Source organism: Brassica oleracea, chromosome C8, assembly GCF_000695525.1.
Source record: "Brassica oleracea var. oleracea cultivar TO1000 chromosome C8, BOL, whole genome shotgun sequence".
In the NCBI taxonomy this organism is placed as follows: domain Eukaryota; kingdom Viridiplantae; phylum Streptophyta; class Magnoliopsida; order Brassicales; family Brassicaceae; genus Brassica; species Brassica oleracea.
This window is the reverse complement of record NC_027755.1, coordinates 25,651,098-25,673,456: the sequence shown is the minus strand read 5'-3', so window position 1 is coordinate 25,673,456 and position 22,359 is coordinate 25,651,098. Positions and strand designations below refer to the sequence as shown.

The 22,359-nt window shown below is 31.8% G+C and overlaps 2 protein-coding genes across 3 annotated transcripts; one reads left to right on the top strand and one right to left on the bottom strand.

Moving 5' to 3' along the window:
- Positions 1 to 8,115: 8,115 nt before the first annotated feature.
- Positions 8,116 to 8,876, top strand: LOC106311276. Its single transcript, XM_013748488.1, has 3 exons — positions 8,116 to 8,203; positions 8,415 to 8,467; positions 8,679 to 8,876. Exons 1-3 carry the CDS (start codon positions 8,149 to 8,151, stop codon positions 8,805 to 8,807), a joined length of 237 nt encoding a protein of 78 aa, XP_013603942.1. The 5' UTR covers positions 8,116 to 8,148; the 3' UTR covers positions 8,808 to 8,876.
- A 1,725-nt stretch (positions 8,877 to 10,601) lies between these two features.
- Positions 10,602 to 13,031, bottom strand: LOC106309693 (protein ABIL2). 2 transcript variants are annotated; one of them, XM_013746788.1, is made up of 9 exons: positions 12,755 to 13,031; positions 12,155 to 12,308; positions 11,996 to 12,078; positions 11,761 to 11,911; positions 11,492 to 11,684; positions 11,377 to 11,425; positions 11,212 to 11,303; positions 11,002 to 11,126; positions 10,602 to 10,929 (listed from the first exon to the last, which is right to left on the bottom strand). In XM_013746788.1, exons 2-9 carry the CDS (start codon positions 12,230 to 12,232, stop codon positions 10,753 to 10,755), a joined length of 948 nt encoding a protein of 315 aa, XP_013602242.1. In that variant the 5' UTR covers positions 12,233 to 12,308; positions 12,755 to 13,031; the 3' UTR covers positions 10,602 to 10,752. The 2 variants fall into 2 exon arrangements, with proteins under 2 accessions (XP_013602242.1, XP_013602241.1); XM_013746787.1 differs by having other exon boundaries at positions 12,155 to 12,263.
- Between the last annotated feature and the right edge of the window lie 9,328 nt (positions 13,032 to 22,359).

Here is a 22,359-nt window from a genome sequence, read left to right as displayed (position 1 = left end):
GCTTTAATATATAAAAGATTAGTGGTTTGCTCGCCCGTAGGTCAGGGTGTATTATTTTTTGAAAATATTTTTATGAAGCATTTTTAAAATATACTCTAAACTGAAAAATATTTTTGATTTTATGAAACTTTTTCAAAAATATATTCTAAACTGAAAACAATATTATAAACAGAGTAGAATATATGTTTTGTTATTTAGTTTATTACAATATATAACTCGTAAATCAAATTAATTAGGTAAAAAACCATAAGGCCACATATATTTAATTTTTTTAAGCCTCATAATTATTTGGGACGGCACTGATTAGTGATAATCTTCATGCTGAGTAACTTCAATCTGTTAGTTCTCAGAAAGTAAATGTTGAGATTCTATTATGTGCTTCAGTAAATTCATTGATACCTCTGTGACTGATGAAATTGTCTGTTTTAATAATCTGCAAGTGTTAATTGGTGTCGTTATGAGTAATAATAGGGCGGATGTTCTTCATGAGAAGTTTGACTTTTTATATAGTTGAATGAAGACAACACCGAGGAACCTTTGTTTTGATTTCTTAAATAATATATAAGATTTAGTGAAATTACATTAAAGAATATTTTTTTGGTAGAATACCTTAAAGAGTATTGGAAGTTCTTTTTAAACAGCTTGAACATTTTTACTTAAGTCTCCATAGCAATAAGGTAATTTATTGTTGCTCAAGCAATGCTATTTTTCTATAGTTTCCATATAAGCTTTGGTTCAAACCTGATTTTTTTTTTTTTAATTAAGGAACACGCAAGTCCTAACTTCTAAGAATCGCATAGTGGCATAAAATTAACGTAGTGTAATAATTTTGGTGTAACTCCAACATTTTGCTGTCGTGTAGAGAGAGAGAGCAACGCCGAGAGCCTGAGACGTAGATGGTGTGTGATAGGGTTTATTGTTTCTTTATTTGAAGGTTATTGTTTCTTTATTTGAAGGTTATTGTTTCGAAATACCATGTTAGTTGCCGTTAATATGCAAATCGTAGTAAACCAGATTTGCCTGATTTTTTATACAAATGATGCTTAGTTAGGAAAAGGAAAAGGGTGGTGTAGCATGAATTTTTAATTTATTGACTTCGAAGGTCTGAGACGGTGCAAATATCTTACAAATTATAGCGACAAAACAAAATATGGAAAAGATTTGAAGTACTCTTTTAACATTTAGACAAAAAAGAAAGATTTGAAGTACTCTTAACTTTAGTATTTGGGAAATTTCATTAAACAGGTTATCCAGTTTTCTGATTTGGTTAATGCGTGGCTTCTTTCCAGTGCACCCAACTTGCTTCACAGGTGTATCCTCACCTGTGTTCCTTCCAGCGCGACAGAGCTGTTACTTGGATCAATTGTCTCACTTCCCCCACAGACGACATCACCATTAACAACACAGTTACCATGATTCACGAAAATTTTTCACTCAAGAAAACTTTTCTTAGCATCATACTCATACCAAAATAGAAATTAGTATCAGAGATGGCATCAGGAATAACCGCCCTGAAATAATACAATCAATTAACATGTTTTAAGACACTCGAATAACATGTTTTAGAAATGGTGGTCCACTTATGCCACTAACTAACTTGGGATTGATGTTTGTGGCAACCACCACCTTTGGTTCATCACAACTCCGAAGCAAATTTGCATCAAGGAGCCTAGCTAGATCGGCAAAAACACTTAGGCAAACATCTGAGTGACTGCAAAGACATGTAGGCTAACGATTAGACATGTCCAGACTGTAAAACCTTATGTGCGCTCACCTTTAAAAGAAAATGATTTTTTTTTAGTAGATATATATACCTTTCAATGCTTATGGTGATCATTATGCGTTGTGTACTTTATGTCTCTTCATTGTAAGTAGTTATAATCCCCTTACTTGCCCAACAACATCTACAAAATGAGTACATGTCCTAAGCTAGCAAGTGTGATATGTGAAATAAATATATGCAAAGGTTTTAAAAGAGGGAAATGAATTCAAACCTGGTAAATCAGTAGTCGTGTTGGATAATACCATAAATTGTTTGTAATCCCGAAACCTGAAGCTCTCACTTGGGATAGGTTCAAACGTTTCAGCAAGAAGCTCCACAAGCTCCACGAAAACAGTTTGGTCAATGAAACGAATAGCACATGGGGACTCTCGGTAAAGAGGAAGTTGGGCTTTATGTTACATCAAAAGTATTAAGCTCATAAACCGAGTCTTCATTCAATAAGTTTTTGAACGTGTTGGGACGGTGCACACTAAGTGAAGCTTGAATCATTGTAGAATGAGAGAAAAACGCTTCAATGAGATGACACCGTCTCACAAAAACACAGAGAAGAACACATACCTTCTTGAGCCTCTCCTCCACTCTCTTTTTTTATCTGGTCGAGTTCAGCCATAAGAGCTTCAGTGTCATCATCATCAACATCACTAAGAGCATCTCCAAAAGAAACTCTATAACTTCAAATATATAGTTTTTTGTTCTCCAAAAAAGAACTTCAAAACTTCAAATTTAGAGTTTTAAGAAGTGAATTGAAGTTTCACTACTCAAAACTCTAAATTTGAAGTTTCATATTTTTTCGATAAAAAAAAAAGAAAAAGAAGTTTCATATTTTTATTTGCATCTTGGTCTTTATAAATAATTATATCTTACATTTATAGTTTTTATGTTTTTTCTCATTCATAGTTTTAATCTTTAAAACTTTTGTATATTTTAAATACTTCAAATTTATTTTTATAAATTTAATTTTTACACATAATTTTTTAAAAATAAAATAAAATAAGATTTATAATATTTTAAAAGTAGAATTAGACAACAAGAATATTACAAAAGAAACTTAATATAATTTTTTTAAAGAAGATACATGAAGACATAATTATTACACAAATTTAAATATTACAACAACACTAATAGTCTAGTGAATTTTCTCCAGAACTTCTAAAATATTTTCCAAACAAATTTTGTGTAACCAAAAATGGAGCATTAAGAAAATAATTTTATGTAATAATATGTTATTTTGCTTATAGTTTAATATTTAATTATGTATTTCTAATTATAATTTTATATTTTAATATAAGAATTTATTAATTAATATTACTATAATATTTTTATATATGTGTTAGTTACCTATAAAATTTTTATGGATTTATATTAATTATGATAAATATAAGGATCATAGTGTAAATTACAAATAATTTTAAAGTTAAATTTGAATTTTTGATTTTGGAGAAGAACAACTTGAAACTTCAAATATAGAGTTTGCAAAACTCTATAATAGAGAGTATTTTTGGAGATGCTCTAACAAAGACAACCAGGAAATTATGACTCTCAGTTGACATTAGTCATCAAAAACTCTCGAAAAAGATAGCACCGAAGCAATTGCATATTCCCAAAACCATGGCTCTGATGAAAAGCCTTGAGTACACCGCTAGCAAAGAATCTTTAGCCAAATTTAAAGCACAAAAAATGAACTGCAATAGATAGAAATTAATGGAAAATAGGTACCTAACATCATCATCACTTATGATATCAACTTATTAATAAAGAACAAAACTTTTTAAAAACATGTAATCAAAATACATTTGCATCAAGCAGCAGCATATCTACCCCATCAATTGATCCGCCTAGTAACAGAGGAGCCTCGTCTGAACCACTTGCCTATAGTGTAAAACTGAAATTCATCAGAGGGCAGCAGATGAATTGGAGAGGAAAACACACTTCAAACTACTTTTGTTCTTTTTTGGAGTTGTTGTAAGATACCGAACGGGTTTACAAAGAACATTCTGAACTGGTGTATACTCACTATTAATAGTATCAATTCCTCAGAAGTTTAAAGGAGATATAGGAACGGAAAATTAAATATGACGTCGTGGGAGGAATGGGTTGAAGAAATTAATGGTGAAGCTTTATGATATGGTTTAATGTTGAGGTGAGACGTAACGTTGCTGGTTATGGTACACGGTGGAAATTAGGTTTTAGGAATACGAAGAAATGAAGCTGGTTTGATTGGAGTTGTTGGATTAAGAGAATTGAGCTAAATCTATACATAAGAATAATTTAAGGCCCATTTCAAGAGAAGAGGTGGCGATTGAAAATAATACTTTGCAGGATCGAAACATAACTAAAAACAGTTTATGAATTAAATACATAGTGCCACGTGTTAAAAATGCCCCATGCTAAGATATGACGTCGAGGGATGTGGAGAGAGATAACTGTCATTTATTATTATTATAGATTTTGGATAAAAGTGCAAGATTTAAAAAGCATTTATCTGTTACTGTAAAAATATTACTCAACATATAATTTAAATTATTCTAATCAATAGCGAACAACATTGCAGAATATTAGCCACTATATATTAAATAAAAATACATTTGCATGAAAATTTGAGAAAATCAAATATATTAGAAAAATACCTAAAACAAAACACAAAATGACAAGGGGAATTGTAACGCCTAATGTTCATATATGTTGTTACTTCTCTTCGCTAATAGATTAGTAAATTAATCCCATGCAAATGAAAAACGAATACGTGGAAACTTTGGAACAGTGATGTTCTCGAGGATTTTGTAACGGTTATGTCAACTGGAAACCGAAAACAATACTAATCAAAAGATGAAAAAAAAGGTATAGAATGTCAGCTTTTTGTTTGAAACGAGTATCGTGAAGCATTGTCTAGTTAAAAGAACAATCTAACGCACTTCTATAAAGAACAATTTGAAGTTCAAAATTCATATTTGAGTTTCAAAGTGTTATTATTCAGAAGTGAAATTTCAAAAAAAAATTCAAACTTAATTTTAAATTATTTATATTCTACACTATAATATTTATATTTGTTATAGTTAATGCAAATCAATATTTTTATGAATAACTAACACATATATAAAAATATTACATCAATATATTAATATAATCTTACACTAAAATATAAAATTATAAATAAAAATAAATATTTAAATATTAAATTACAAATAAAATAATACAATTATTTCCGTAATGCTCCATCTTTGATTACACAAAATTTGTTATTGACAATTTTTCCGGAAACAATTACCAAATTATTAGTTTTGCTGTAATATTTAAAATCTGTATAAATTATATCATCATGTACTTTTTAAAAAAGTTTTTTTATGAAGTTTTCTTTTAATATTCTTGTTGCCCAATTCTAGTTTTGAAATATTATAAATCTTATAGTAAAATTTTATTTAATTTTATGTTCATAACAAATTTAAGGATTAAAAAGATAAACGATTAAATATTTAAGAATCATAAATGTGATGTGTAATTAATTATAATGACCAAAATGCAAATAAAAAGATGAAACTTCAAATTTGGAGAACAAAAAACTCTATATTTAAAGTGATTGAGTTTCTTTTGCAGATGCTATAAGAATTGGCTTCACTTCTATAATTTTTCATAAATATATTTAAAAACATATAAATGAATTTCTCTAAAATAAAAATGTTATTTATCTACTTATAATAGGTTAGTAATTTTTTTAAAGAAGAGATCCATATCGTTGCATAGCTATTTCCAGTGTCGATTCTCTTGAAAACTAGATAGAGAAAGATCGGTTCTTAAAACTTCAGATAATAGTGATGAAAGAAAAAAAATGTTACTTTCCAAAAAAAGAGAAAGGTTGGATGTTTTAAGGGAAATTGCCACAGATACCACATTCATAGTACCACTTTTCATGTTTACACTAACTACATTTCATGTTTACACTAACCACTTTTACCCTTATTTTTAATGAAAGGTAAAAGGCATTTATACCTCTATGATTAACTAATCTAGACTTGGAGGTTTAGAGTTAAAGGGTGGGGTAAGGTTTTTGGAATATGAAATTTAAGATTCTAATGAATATATAAATAAATGTTTTTATAAAAAAAATTTTAAAAAAGTTTCAAACATAATTTCGATTTTTAAAAAGAAATTTTGAAAAAAAAATTTCGAAAAATTAAAATTCAAAAAAAAACTATATAAAAAATTTCTAATTTGAAAAACTATAATTCGAAAAACAGAAAAGAAAAAATTTATTATTTTTTATTTATTTAAATAATTATTTATTATATATATAGAGAACGAATGTATAATAGTATTTTGCCACTTAATGAAGAAGATATTTTTGAAAATGTTCATTTAGTGGTGGTAAAAATTAATAATGGTGCCATGAAAATGGTAAACATGAAATTCTATCTTGTTTTAAAGACCTTGTGTTTCTAGTCTTTTAGATTAAATTTTCACAGATATATTTTGCTACTAGGTAGTAACCAGCATTGTGCGCAGAGTGAAATAGTTTATTAGATTATTATTGTATGTTGTACTAAGATATTTGTTATATAGTTTTTTTATTGGGATGAACATTCATATATCCGTTCAGATTCAGTTGATTTATTCGGATTTTTATAAATTTTGGTTTGAATTTGGTTCGAATCATTGCGGGTTCAGTTTGGATTCGAGTTTGGGTACCCATTTTAATCATGTATTTTTAACAAAATCCAAATATATTTAAATCCTTAATATCTGAAATAAATAATATACAACATAGAATTTTCAATAATGTAAAGCTAAATATTTAAATTTACATAAAATTAGTTCAATTTAAATATTTGGATGGGGAACAAATAAATATTTTCAGTATTGTAAACATTATTATGTTATTTTCAGATATTTACTTCTGGCTATGTTGATAATTTTTAGATATTTTCATATTTTTGAATATCTCATACATATAAAATTTAAAATAGTTAACATATTTAAGTATATAATTATGATTTAGATATTTTTGGTATCCAAAATATTTTAGTTTGGATCATATTCGAGTTTGGTTATCTAGATATTAAACTTTTAGATCCATCTAAGTAATTAATCAGTTTTAGTTTGTGTTTAATATTACTTTCAAATCTAGTTTGGTTTGGTTCTTCGAATCCATATATTTTACCCAGATTTACTTTCTTCTAATAATATAGAGCAAAATAAATAAATGTAAAACAAATATTATGGGTTTATTTAACATACATAATTATTGGACCATATTTTAAGAATAGCAACAAAAATGGTTGGACATAGTGTCAATATTGTTGGGCATGTTGCAAAATTGATAACATAGCTAAGTTCGGCAAGATACGAAACATTCAATATTGTTGGGCATGTTACAATATAGTCTATAACCAATAACATGTATTTCTTATAAAGTGTCTTGATAAATATAATAAAAAAGGATACAATTGTGTAAAAAAATAATATGATTTATTCACTCGGCACCTGAATTTTGTTTTTCAATCGATTTCCTCAATTTTCTATTCTTTTAAAGTTTTTTTTTTAATTTCTGATTTTTTCAAGCAATCTGACTATGTTTATAATTCTTGGTTGATATGAAAACTTAGCAAAGAAAATCAATATTTGGCTAAACTAAATATCCGACTTTATGTGTGGTGTTCTTTACCTCAGTTTTCTTAATTCATAACCAATCACAATTATTTATTGCATTTGTGTACAAAATCATCAACCATGGCTAAGTTCGGCAAGATAAGAAACTTTCAATTTCTAAAAACATTTTCATTACAGCATTTTAGTTGATGTGAATCTTAGTGATTTTGTAATTTTTTTCTTTCAAAATGATATTATTCAATAGTTATACAGAAAGAATTTCAATTCAAAAATACAAATGTTAAAAACGCATGAACTAAAAATGAACTGGTTAAAAAAATTTAGTGTGAACACATTAAATTATATGTGGTGGAATTTAAAAAATTATTATGTGAACGCATTAATTCTTAAAGATTGTGAAGCCGGATGTCAGCATACTCAAATTAAAATTGATGTGAGCCTGATATGTGGCGAATATAGTGTGAACACGTTAATGACAAATGCTTCTCTTTTAATATATATGAGATTATATTCTTTGTGTGTTTAATTTACTTCTAAAACTGTTGTCAAAAAAAAAAAATTACTTCTAAAACCAACAAAGACAACTTATATATGTTTTAGACTTTTTAAAGTAAACAATTAATTTTTGGTCAGTCAAACTTTTAAATTCAACCTACAAGACCAAATGGCAACAACATTAATAGTGATAAGTGTATATATATATACAGAAGCATGGGTTAGTTTCTAAACAACTTAAATACAATAGCAGAATAAGGCGTTTAAAGATGAAGCTTGTGGTTTTCATATCGTTCTTGCTCATGCTTTCATTGTGCTCTTCAGGTAATTAAATTTGTATACTAAAAATGTCTTCAAACATTAAAGCCGTAACATGATATATTAAGAGTGTGTCAAAACTGTTTATTTTGGTTTTCAGAAAATATGATGTAAATATTTTCCAATTTCAATATCTAAAATCAATATATATACTTTTCTACTTCAGAAGAATAATTAGGTTGATCCCTACATATAAACTTTGTATATATATTATTAGGATTTGGGGAGGGTCACGAAATTGCTGATAACGACCTCTATTCCTCGAACAAGGTATGCATTAATCTCAATAACAAAATGTTTTTCTTGTAGGGGACCCTTCTTTGTATTTTCATTGTTTTTCTTGTTTCAAGAGTCCTCAATGATTTAAAATAAATATATCAGTCGTCAGTTTTTAAAATAAATATACGTGTTCAACTTGAACTGTTTGTGTAAATTTACCTAAAAATAATTGTTGGTGACTTTAAATAAAATGTGATAATAGGTTGAAGAGCTGTATAGTGATCGAATGATGGATTATCCTCCAACAGGCCCAAACCCAGGACACGACCCGACAGTTCCTCCGCCTCCACCTTCCGACGAAGAAAACATGATGGAAAATTATGTTAACTGAATATTGAAATCCATTCCATCTTTGTAAAACATATAATTAAATAAATTGCATTCGTGAGTTCTTATTTTATCAATTAATTATGTTTAGAACTAGAGAATCAAAGAATTCAAACTTCAACCCTTTTACAGTAAGGTTTAAGTCTTCTTGGTTGGCTCTATTATTTACCCGTTTAGATTCGCAAGGAAAAGTAAAACCGTATGATATGCCAAGTTGGGAAGTCTAAAAATATTCATAGAAACCGAATTCATGTTCAGTTTCCCGGTTAAGTGAACCGGTTGCACAAATAAAACTCCGTCGGTATTAGTTCAAGAAAGTGTAGACATTGTCGTATTTCTTTGACTAAGCAAAGCCTAAGGAGTTATAGATCTGCTCTTGGTTGGTTTCATTGGCCGGCTGATTGATGCTGATTGCCACGTAGCCATTGATCTCGATCCTAGTAAATTAGTAATGGGAACCGATGCGGCGAAAGCGATCTCTTATCTGATTATATCACACACATAACTATTGTAATTCAAGATTGTTATTCAAACAAAAAAATCAGAGCTATTGTCGTTTCTACCTTGTTCTTTCATCGGAATGTGGACGTAAACGAAAAGCTTGCTGACCGCTGAGGTCGTTGCTGTGGAGATGGGAGTGTGGGATGTTGATTTTCTGCGAGTTGGTCAACATGTCTAAGAACATATTCAGTCCACTCCTATTTTCACTTCTATAATAATATTTAGATTTAAAATCACTCAAATTCATTTCTATTTTTCATCTGAAATAGAGATTACTATTTTTTAAATAGAAAAATATATAGCATTCTTCTATATTTTTCTTTATATTTGGAGATTTCTATTTTAAAAAAATACACCGAATCAAAAATCATCTCTATTTTAGAATTTATTTTTATTTAAAAAAAATACACCGAATCATCTTTATATCGTTCTTGCTCGTGCTTTCATTGTGCTCTTCAGGTAATTTTCATTGTACTCTTCAGGTAATTAAATTTGTATACCAACAAAATTAGTAAAATTATATAGTAAGGTAAAATTAAACTGTTTATTTTTTTTTCTATAATATTATGTAAATATTTTCAACTTTCTAATATATAAAATTGCTATATCTACTTTTTCTACTTATGAATAATTAGGTTGATCCCAAAATGTATATCATATATATGATATCTGAACTTATAAATTATTAGGATTGAAGGAGGGTGACGAAGTTGCTGAGAACAAGGTATGCTGTTTTATTTGTGTTTTGGAAATACAATTTCCATTGTTTTTCTTGTCTCAAATATTCAATCGTCATTTTTATTTTTCTAAAAACGTATAAGATTTGTTGTAACTCTTTGTATGTAAATTTACCTAAAAAAATAAATGTTGGTGATGCAAAATAATAGGTTGAAGAGCTGTATGGTCATAAAATGATGGATTATCCAGGACCACACCCAGACCCAAGAGATAACCCTCCACCTCCGCCTCCACCTACGGACGAAGAAAACATTATGGAAAATTCTGTAAACTGAGTAAACGACCGTATTGAAATGAAATCTATTATATCTTTGTAAACTAAAAATGTAACTAAAATAAATTGCATTTGGGAGTGCTTATCATTTAATTGCGTTTAGAGTTAGAGAGTCAAAGAACTGAAAGTTCAGCCCTTTAACGGTCCGTTTTAAGTTTTCTTGGTTGGCTTCTACTGACCGGTGTAGTTTCCTAAAGAAAGGTTGAACCGTATGAGATATATCTTAGATACCAGGAAGTCAGCGTCAATATTCAATCTTCAGTTTGGTTCTAATTCAAGAGAAAATCTTAGAAACTGCATTCACATTTTACTAGTGCGGTTTATATATAATAATAGATATTTTTTTTCTCTATAATATATATTTATTAATTAAATAGAAAAAGGGAAATTGGCAATTTTTCCGGTTAAGTGAACCGGTTCCACAAATAAAACTCCTTCAGTATTCGTCCAAGAAAGTGTAGAGAGTGTCGTCTTTCTTGGTTTTGCGTCGACTAAGCAAAGCCTTAAGCAGTCGTTTGCTCTTACTTGGTTGCTGCTGCTGCTCTGTTTCTTTCTGGTTTTCTTTCTCGAACCCAACCCGAACCGAAGCTGATCTTCTTGGTTCTGAAGGGTACTGAAAAAAAACACAAAACAAGAATCAAGAAAGCGACAAACTGATGAAAAAACAGAACTTAGTTATCCTTACCCGTATAGGAGTTATAGATCTGCTCTTGCTTGGTGTAGTTGGCCTGCTGATAGATGCTGACTTCCTGGTAGCCACTGATCCTGATCTTAGTAGCGGAAACCGATGCGGTGACACTGATCTCTTATCTGATTATATCACACACACACAACCATACATTAAAAATAAGATCATTATTCAAAGAAAACAAAACAGAGCTATTGCGGTTTCTACCTTGCTCTTTCTTTGGAATAGTGGACGTAAACGAAAAGGTTGCTGATCTCTGAGGTGGTTGCCGTGGAGATGAAGCCTGAGATGTTGATTTTCTGCAAGAACATGTGTTAAAGAGTCATTAAAATTTTGTGTTTCAAGATGTTGGTTTGATGTTGGAGTCTTTACCTAACGGGTGGAGGAGGGGGAGGCGTTTCCCGGATTGTAGCACGCACAGCTTCAAAAGAAACCAAACCAAATCAAGAAACCAACTTATGTCCGAACAGAACAGAAACAAAGTTACCATTTCGAAACTGGTTCCAGTCATCTGCATCCTCTAAGCTGCTTCCAAAGTAGTTAAGCTTGTCAAGATTGGTAGTCTTTATAGTTTCACCAGCTGGCAAGATGTATCGTTTATGGAACTTTGGAGTTTCAATCACAAGTGATTGCTGTGAACGTCCTTCATGATCCATATACTCTTGGCACATCCTTAGCCTCTGTAAAGACCAGAAGAAGATGAATCAATCAGATCAGACAAAGAATCTAAAGTGAGGGACTTACTTATATCTTTACCTGTTCGATGCAAGATACTCTTAGTTCGGTCTCTGCTACTTCATCCACCTTTTCGTCGATGAAGTCGTTGACTTTGTACGTGATGGAGCCTAGATGGTCAACTGTATTCACCAGAGCCTTCACTGCGTAATCTTTGAGTGTCTCTACAACTCTGCATTTAAAACACGAGAAATAAAAGGAAGAACAGTTTCAATCATGGAACTGAATATGAAGCGGTGCTGAATATAAAACTCACATCTGTCTTTTATCGTCGGTTGTGTAAGATAGTTCGAAGTACTCAGCTGCTGAATACAACTGCGTTCGCAGATTCCTCAAGTCCTGAGAAAGAAGCAGAGGCTTAGACCATTTTCATTTCAATGTATGTATAAGTTCCACGTATAGAAAGAATGTATACCTTAAGACCATCAGAGAAGAGCATGCTTTGATCCATAGATGCCTCATCGTAGTTCGATGCTTCCCTTGACTCTGGCATTGTAGAGTCAGCACAATCTCAGTTCTTGTCTCTGTGGAAAAGAAAAGAAATCTTCATTCTTTATAGCTGTATCTTTCTACATGTCCAAGAACAAACATTATCTGAACATGAAGGAGCAGAATCTTATCCAAAATGCTATATGCAGAACGATGTAAGAAGATCTAAGCAATCTATTAGTAGTACAGAAATGTATGAAGAGAGTAATCTTCCATGTGTAAGATAACAAGCAAACCAATTAAACTAATCAAATAAAACAAGAAAGGAACAATAAGTAGAATCCAAAGCTCTCTAAAAGCAACCAAACAGTTTGATCTGAAGCACAAAGATCTTCTTTTGAATCTTTTATTAAATACAAATAAATAAATAAATAAAAAGAGAAACTTTGTGAGAAGGTGCAATTTTTTTATGAGAAAGAAAGGGAGCAACTACCACTGAAACCATGAGAGCAAAACCCAGTTCAAATTCACAGGTTAAATCAAAGAACCCAGTTGACAAAAAAAGGTAATGAGAGTGGAATCAAACCTGCAAACTGTGATTGATTGTTCAATGGAAACCCGTCTCTCACTCTTGTTCCTCGCTAGTGTTAAGGACAGATTGGTTTTGAAGACCGTTTGAGCACGCGGAACGAAGTGGGGGGGAGCAGTGGCTAGTGATTGGGTGGAGATTTTAAGGAAGTAAGTGAGCTATCTATGTCTGGTACTCGAGACCTCTGACCGAACTCACTTTAGTCCCTTCATTTGCGGAGAAACGCTCTCTCTACCTTTTTTCTCTCTCGCTCAAAACTCTCTTTTCTCTCTTCTTTATTTTTTGCGGTAGATTTTACCTATCGATAACAAAAACAGTCAACTTTAGTAATTAAAGTTATGAAAAGATACTGAAAAAACAAATACTACAGTACATACATAAAGTTTTCACTTTCTTCTTTTTGGAAAAGTGAACCAACTCGGTTAGAAAATCCACCATTGTTAAATTTCTCAAATAAATTTTTTTACCTAATATTAGTACTTTAATATGTAAATTAATTAAATTTAAATATTATAACATTAATTAAATCACTTTTTTTTTGTCAAATTAAATCACTTAAAACAGACATATTTCATAGAAAAATTCCTTAAGATAGCGTTTTTTAGTTTATTTTTACAAAATAGTCAAATGACCAAAAAAGATCTTATTAAAAGTTAAATATACATTACCCTAAGATTAAGTAATCTAAACTTAAGTTTTACAGTTAAATGGTGGAGTTTCAAATTTTTTAAAATTATAAATAAATATTAAAAAATTAAAATAAAAGGCTATTTTGGTTAGTGAAAAGAAAATTAAAAGAGGGTATTTAAGTGAATTGCTCTATTTCATAAAAGTTTTTCATTTGCAATTTTTTTTTGCAACGTAAAAATATGGTATCAAGCTTATGATCATATCATGCGTGCTTCAAATGGATAATAGTTTGAGGGTGTACACTTTTTTAACAAAAAAAAAAGAAGTAAGAATAAAACAAAAAACAAAATGAAGGAACATATAATGATTTAAGCAAAGCACGTCTTTGGACTGCCATGGAATTATTTATTATATATATTCTAATAAAACAATACTATTCAATGAATGTTTTCTTCTCTATCATTTCTCTTCGACTCCGGAGCTTTGTGGAGTGGTTACTATGATTAGGCATAAGACTGATCGGATATGCGGGTAATTTTAAGGTATTTGGATTCGGATCTTTATCCGGCGGATCCATAATTTTACTATCTTTATCCGGATCCGGGGTTTTTGGATATCCGGATATCGAATATCCTTCTAAAAATTGTAATATCCGGTGGATATCCGGATCCGGATTTGGATCCTTAAATAAATAAAAATAATATTAATATATATAAAATATTAACAATAATTTAAAAATAAAAATATATATAATGTCTTTAATTATTTCTATGTATAATATTACAAAATTTATATATACTATTATAAAAATGAAAATATAATAAATAAAATTAATTTATATATATATATATTACTATTTTTGAAATATTTATTAATAAAACTTACGGATCCGGATATCCGGACTTAAAAATTAAGATATCCGGATCCGAATCTGACTTTGACGGATCCAACATTTTACTATCCGGATCCGGATTCGACCCCTCCGAATATCCGGATTTTCGGATCGGATCCGGATCGAATCTCGGATCGAATCCGGATCTCGGATTAAAGTATCGGCCTAGCTATGATGAGAGCGATCATCATTTGTACAAATTGATAGCATCAATTACGTCTATCAGCAACGGATCCTTTTGGTGCATCCAATTAAGCATGTGGTTCATTTTCTTTTAACTGGGTCATTTTTAGTTTTGTCAATTAATATCATAACAATGATCATATTAAATTAATTCACCTCTTTTTTAGTTAGCAATTAAATATATGAGGTTTTACTAAAATGACCTACAGTTTGAGGTCAAATACAAACATGACCCTTTTTAACAATATTTTGCCAAGAAGTTCTAACATAATCTTTAATTGTTTCAAATATATACAAAAATACCATTATTTTAAATTTCTTTTATTTTTAATAAATGTTAAAAACCCATACATCCTAAATATTTCTATTTAGTTTCAAAAATGCTATTATCATCAATTTTTAAACCACCTTGAACAACCGATCTGAAGCTTTAAAAGTTTAAACATTGAGTTTGTGTTTTTTTTTTTCCTCATTCTACACCAATTAAACCTCATTCCTTCTCATTTTCTCTTTAATTTCATCTAAAAACTCTTATAACTTTCATTTTCAAAAACAAAACTTTCATATTTTGGTGATTTTTCAGTTAGAAACACTAAACTATATTTTATTTTGGTGATCTTCGAAGTTTGGACGGTGAGAAAGTCTGGAAACAAACTTACACCAGAAAAGGTAACTAATCACTTGGTTTTTGTCCTTGTTCATATACTTGTATACTTACTTGTATGTCTACAGTTAGATGTATACTTACTTAACAGTTTGTCAGTCAATATACATTTAGTTTTTGCAATTGATCAAATTTAATTTTTTACACCGTAGACTTCACGAGAAGTTTACGAACGTACCTTTGAAAAAAAAAATGGTAGACTTATAAATAAATCTGTGTATAAGAGGTTAGATTTTTTATTTGACTGTATCTGTGACTTTTTAAAGTAATCTTCATCTGAAATCTGCATACATCAGATTTAACTATAAATCTACGAGAAATTAGTTTTTGCATTTGACCAAAACTTTGATTTTTTGTAGACATCACCAGAAGCTACTCTACAAAGATAAGTTATTTTGTGTTTGACTAAGAAATTAAAACTGGCCAAAAATTAAATGTAGACTTCTAATTATATCTTTCTCTGCTAAAAAAAGTAGGTTTCAAAAGAAAATTATGGTCAAATACAAAACTAACATGTCATGTTTTCAAGTGGACTTGAGATGAAGTCTACACTATTGTAGACTTCTTATGCAGTCTACTTCCGGGAAGTCAAAATTGGTCGGTAGCAAAGCCTAACCTTTTTTGAAATAAATAGATTACCAATGAAGTCCACTCTATGAAAGTCAAATTCTAAGAAAATTCTTGTCAATTGCAAAACTCACCAAAATATTTTCAATAAAAAAATAACCTACAAAATTTTAATTGCAAATAATAATCCAAATTGTAGACTTCTTTGTCAGTCTACAGTAAAACGAAGTTTACTCTTAGCAGAATAGGTAGACTTAAATTTTATTGTTTTACAATGTGTGTTAATGAATCCTAATGGTCATGAATGGATTTCAAAAGTTAATAATTTATAATTATGGAACTATCAAATTTCTTGTTTTAATAGATTGTAAGTGTAGATTTTATGGGAAGTATGCATATGTAATTTTACTATATGACAATATTTAAAATTTTTGAAATATTATTTAATTCTATTCTTTTATAATTCTACATTTTTTTTACTAAAAAATTGTTTTCAAAATTTATGCATTTAAAAAATTAAATTAAATTTCTAATCCTATTACCATTAATTTCTTTTAATATATAAAAATGCAACTAATACTATTTAGTTGTACTTTTTAATAATTATACAATTTTTATATCTAATATTTTTCTCTTAATTTTATTAAAAATTATTTAATATATTGTAACCAAAAGAAATAGATAAAAATTATATCCAAGATTTTAATTTTAAATATATACATATATATTCTTAAATATAAAATTTTATCTTAATTTTATGTTTAATTAAATAAAACTAAAAATGAAAGTATTGGTAAGAAATTATAATATATTAACAAGATTTTATTTTTAAATATTATTTAAAAAATGTATTGTTGCACATAGTGCCTGAAACCACCTAATTCTCTCTATTTTTGCTCATCATTATATAAAACCGCCACATAGCACTTATTTTCTTTTAAAAATGTAAAATTATTTAAAAACAAAAGTGACTGGTAAAATTTGAATCATTGGTAAAAAAATCTTTTGTTTTATTACAAAAATCATCTAAATTATTATTGTTGGTAAAACACTAAAACTCATAAAAACAGAGCATTGAAAGTTAATGAAGGACAAGGTTTTAATACATCATCAAACTCCTAAACAAAAGGGTATTAGATGTTAATTAACAACCTCAAAATACTCGGTATTAGCTGGTCTTTGAAGATCCAAATAAATATTAACATCGTTATCTCTGGTGACACTCTTCAAGATATCTCTCACAATCATATTTGCACTTCGTGTTTTTAGTCTCAGACAAACAATTACCAAAACTAGATTGTTACCTAGTACTTGTTTGATCAATGATCTATACTTTGCACAAGTGTGTGGTTTATATATAGCCTCATGAGCTAACCAAAAATATGTTGATTTTGGGAAGAAAACCCTTAATGAAGAAAGATTGGATCATTGCCGTGAAGTCATTTCCCACTGTTGCCCATGAAGCCTTAAAGAACTCACTTGTGAATCCATTAAGCCTCGGGGATTTGTCACTTAGAATAGCAAATAATGTTTTTAATCTCCCCTTGAGTCACTTCCTGCTCAAGATGCGAAATATCCTTTGACCCACATCCGGATTGCAAAAGAACTTCTAGTTCTTCCACTGTCATATCATGATAGTCATCTGGCCCGTGAGTCAAAAACTCCTGAAAAAATCTCTCAAATCTCCTACTGATAAGTGGCCTCGTGCGGTCATCTACCAGGTTGTTAAGAACCTCTTTGATATGCTGACGGCGGCCCCAGCTTTAATCTCATCCCCTGTTTTCAGTAGAACTCCATTAATTATGATCAACTACCTCTCTGATTATATTCCTCATCCAAAGGATCAGCTGTCATTTTGTAAAAATATGAAAATTACATGTCGATCTCTTTGTGTAATGTTATGTATAAGGTAGTCTCAAAAACTCTTGCAAACCGACTAAAGAAAATGCTTCTGAAATTCATTACGCCAAAACAATCTGTTACTTGCAACAAAGATAGTGAAAGACTATCACAAGGAGGACATATCACCAATATGTGCAATGAAAATTCACATATCAAAACATTTAATTTAGTTCAATGGGAAGTTTTTTAATAATCTTTATGCTTTAGGTTTTCCCGCCGAATTATATACACTAGATCAAACTTTGCATAACGATAGTCTATTTCCCGGTCCAAGTGAATGGACAGCTAGCCATCTTTTTCAGAGTAAAAGAGGGTTGCCTGAAGGCTGTGCTGCACCATATCTATTTGTTATATGCATGAATGTGCTATCTCTTTTGACTGATAAAACGGCAATTGAAATAAGAATTGGTTTTCACCCTAAATGCAAGAACATTAACTTAGCACACTTGTGTTTTGCTGATGATCTAATGGTATTTGTTGATGATCAGAGAAGATCAGTTGAAGGTATAATCAAGGTATTCGGTGAGTTTGCAGTGCCTCCAGGGTTAAAGATCAGCACTGAAAAATCAACAATATATTTGGCGGGTGTTTTGGATCAAAATCGAGAGGATCTTCTTGCGACTTTCCCATTCAAACATGGTCACTTCCCCGTGAAATATTTAGGTCTGCCTCTTCTCACCATGAGAATGACAAAGTCGGAAGATTATGAACCTCTTTTTCAAAAAAAGAAGATGCAAAATGAGAGCATGGATTGGTTGTTATCTCTCATTTGCAAGTAATTCATTCTTCGGCAGGTATTTGAAATAGCAAGTATTCATTTTTATAAGTCAAGTACAAATCCAAATTTTTATAACGCATACAAACCAAAACAAGTATCACGTCCTGATGCAGCGGCATCATGCTTGACCGACAAGTAACCTGGTTAACGTTATGACTTAGGATTTTCCTATTTTATATTTATAATTATGATAATTCTATGGGCTTTAGGTCTTTTATCTTAAACATGTTTATCTTAGGGTTTGGTGTTTAGATTTGGCTTATATATATATATATATAGCCTTCGTTGTCGTTGTTTATTTATTAGACTTTGATAATTAATAATAGAGCTTTTTGCTTATTCCTTGTGAGATTTGATTAAATTCATCTACCAAGAAGTTGCTCTCAAAGAAGCTATGGCAAGAAACTCTTTGATCGATCCAAGAACATGTGCCCTAAAGGTTCTTTGATCGATCGTTCAACAGTTTGTACGCTGCGCCAGACTGGTATCAGAGCTTCGCTACGCTCCTACGATTCAATGGTGAGGCTAAAGAAATTTGTTCCTCCAACAGAGACTGGAATCACGGGACGAGCCATCCCAGATCTTCAAGCTCAAATCGAGAACCTTACAGCTGCAGTGGCCGCCTTGAGTACACAGCACGCGACTCCTGTATTTCGCCAAGAACGCAACAACCAAGCTGCTATCGACGACGAATTTGAGGAGGACGAAAATCCTTTGTCCCGCCTTCGTTATCAACCCCCTATCCGCAACAACAAAAACAATGATTCATACTTTGATAATAAGTATGAAGACTTGGATACAAAAGTTTAGGACACAAGAGACAATGAGAACTCTTATGTTGTTCAACTTGGAGGTCCAATTTTTGACGTTTCTGATACAGAAGAAGGAGAAAAAATTTCAGAGCAAAATTTTGATCCAATATTCGATGTGTCTGATCAAGACGATGCAGAAAACTTTTCAACCCATGACGTGGCTAATGAAGACGTTACAGAAATTGCTCCAATCTATGACATGTTGGAAGAAGACGAGATGAACCGAGTCATAGTGGGAAAAGTGGAAGATGAAAGCATAAAGTTTAATGAATCAGTTTATGCCCAAAAAACTCCAACTTTTTTCTAATGAAGCTTTTGTGAAAAGTAATGGTGGTGGCAACAGTTGGGCGAAGTGATTATTATTTTTGGGAGAGCAGTAGGTCCAACAACAGAGGAGAACATATGGATGCTCCCAAACCAGAACTTATTCCTATCTGCGACGAGAGAGCTGGCAATACCTTTTTGGATTTACAGAAGAAAGATATGAATTATGGTGCATGGAGAAACAATTTTAACCGACACATCAATCGCGAACCACCGGATCGTGTTCCACACCAAGCTCGTGAGGCTGAACAAGAGGATACAAAAATATTGACTGCGAAGATCACTAAACTTGACGAAGCTCTTCCTTTAGAGCAGGAGAAAAACCTGATTTTGGAGCATGAGTTGAGTGAAATACGCAGGAACATACGAATGTTAAATAAAGGCTCCACAACTTTATTTAACATTCGTATATTCCTGCGTATTTCACTCAACTCATGCTCCAAAATCAGGTTTTTCTCCTGCTCTAAGGGAAGAGCTTCATCAAGTTATCAAGGAGGTCTATCAGGTTCACACACTGTATTTGTTCGAAGTAATTATGTGGAAACCAACAAACCTGATGTTGTTTTCGAATCTGCTAAGAATCCAGCTATGGAGTTTCCCACCGTCTCAAACGTGTACACTCGCTATTGTGAGATAAATCTCTCGCAACATCAAGGCTGTGTGCGTCAACAATGGAGTAGGGGAATCATGTCTGCTATTCTTAAAACCCAGAGATGCTTGGTTGGTGAAGAATTTGTCAGCATCTTGCAACAATGTGTTGTCACACCTGTAAAACAGAGGAACGATCAGTAATGGCACCCACATCGAGCTCACATGAGACATTTTTACAAAGAGGAAGTGGAGGATTGCAATGACGAGAAGGTGGGGGGGAGGAGGGGGGGAGATGTTTATCCCACATCTGATGAAGATAGTAGTGAGCAAACGATGATCTCTCTTGGGTTAGAGATCCTCCATCATCATTCTTTAGAAAGCATACTCATCCTTAACAAGGTATTCTTAGCATCAATCCTTGTTGAAATTCATAAGAATGAGCTTTATATGGCGACACTTGTCAGTGGACGATCCTTACAAGCCGGTGAAAGTCATGGTTACGTGGATGTATTGTTCGAGAGAAACACAACCTTCTTAGCGTGTTGGAAAAACGTGATAATGGTCAACTGGAACATCAACGAGAGTAGTGATAGTTTCTCAAAGAACCTTATCAAAGAGAATCATGCGGAAGTCCTAACTGCTATATATGATATTTCTTTTCTGCGACGGTTAGTGTCTCCACTTGGATCTGTTCTGGTTTATGCATTCACTGGCGGAGAGGATTCTATGTTTTTGTGGCCACTATTGGCTCCTACGACGTCGATGAGAATATTGGGATTTTCTTACAATATCACAGTGGTTATTATTACAAGGATTTCGAGTTTCTTACGGATGCACATATTGCCGCTACGGTTCAGAAAAGGGAGTTTGGAGTCAGTTGTTTATTGGCAAGTGCTGCATTTGGGATTTCATAAGTTGAGAATATGGGATGTTGGTAAGTTACTGAAGAATTTTAATGACATATCTGAAAGTTCAGAGACACTCAAATTATAACTCACACAAGAGATTTCAAGAACACTTTCTTGTATATTAGAAACCTTTTAAACAATCCCCTAGATCTGTTTAGTCTGATTTATGCTCAGTCACACACGACTAGCGACATACCAGTTTCTAATCTCTAAATCACAGAGACCCAAGCTAAACACCTGTTACTTGATCTCTGTAGCCGACAAGAACAAGCCTCTTGTTCTAGCTTCTTCTTCAGACTCCTCTATCACTTCATTCTCAGCTTGTCTTGAGGAACTTGGCGTGACACCGTCTATTGTCTGTGTTACACGAGCCTCATAGAATCCAATGCTATCGTCAAAGACTACATTAACATTGTCGCCTACAAACTTTGTACGCTGATTAAACACACGGTAGGCTGAACTATTCACTGAGTATCCCAGAAACATCCCTACGCCACTTCTTGCTTCAAACTTTCCCAGATGTTCTTTGTCATTCAGAATGTAGCACAAGCATCCAAACACATGCATGTGACTCAAGTTCGGTGTTTTACCTTTGAGAATTTCATAGGGAGAAGTCTTGGTCTTTGGCTTGACATAGACCCGATTTATCACATAGCACGCAGTGTTGATTGCTTCCGCCCAGAACCCAGATGGAACACTGTTTCCACACAGCATTGCTCTAGCCATTTCTTGCAAAGTTCTATTCTTTCTTTCCACAACCCCATTTTGTTGAGGAGTTCTTGGAGCGGAATCAGGGACACCTCTTACTACTTCAGCATTTACGAGTCTGAAGAGTCCATTTGTGTTCATGTGACCCAGTTTCTTGTGCCAGAGATCAAGTTTGGATTCAGCAGCTGCAAAACACACATTGGAAGGTCTCCAAAGATAGCAGTTGTTTCTGGAACGAATACCCCTTAGCATGACATTGTTTCTTGCGTCAACGGCACGACATTCCTTGCTGTTGAAGATGACCTCTAATCCCTCATCACAATGTTGACTCACACTGATCAGATTTGCCTTAAGACCCTCAACAAAGTAAACATTTGAGAGTTTAGGCACATCAGGTCTGGAGGTTATTCCAATTGCACGGATTTTGCCTTGTCCACCATCTCCAAAAGTAACTTTTCCACCTCTGATGAGTTCGAGTTTCTCAAGGTAGTCTTCATTTCCAGTCATATGCTTTGAGCAACCACTATCAAAATACCATGGGAGTTGCGCTTGTGATGCTTCTTCAGCAGAGGTATAAGTAACATTACTCACGATCTCTGTGTCTACTTGCACTCGCACCAGGTTGCAAACTAGATCATGTTCA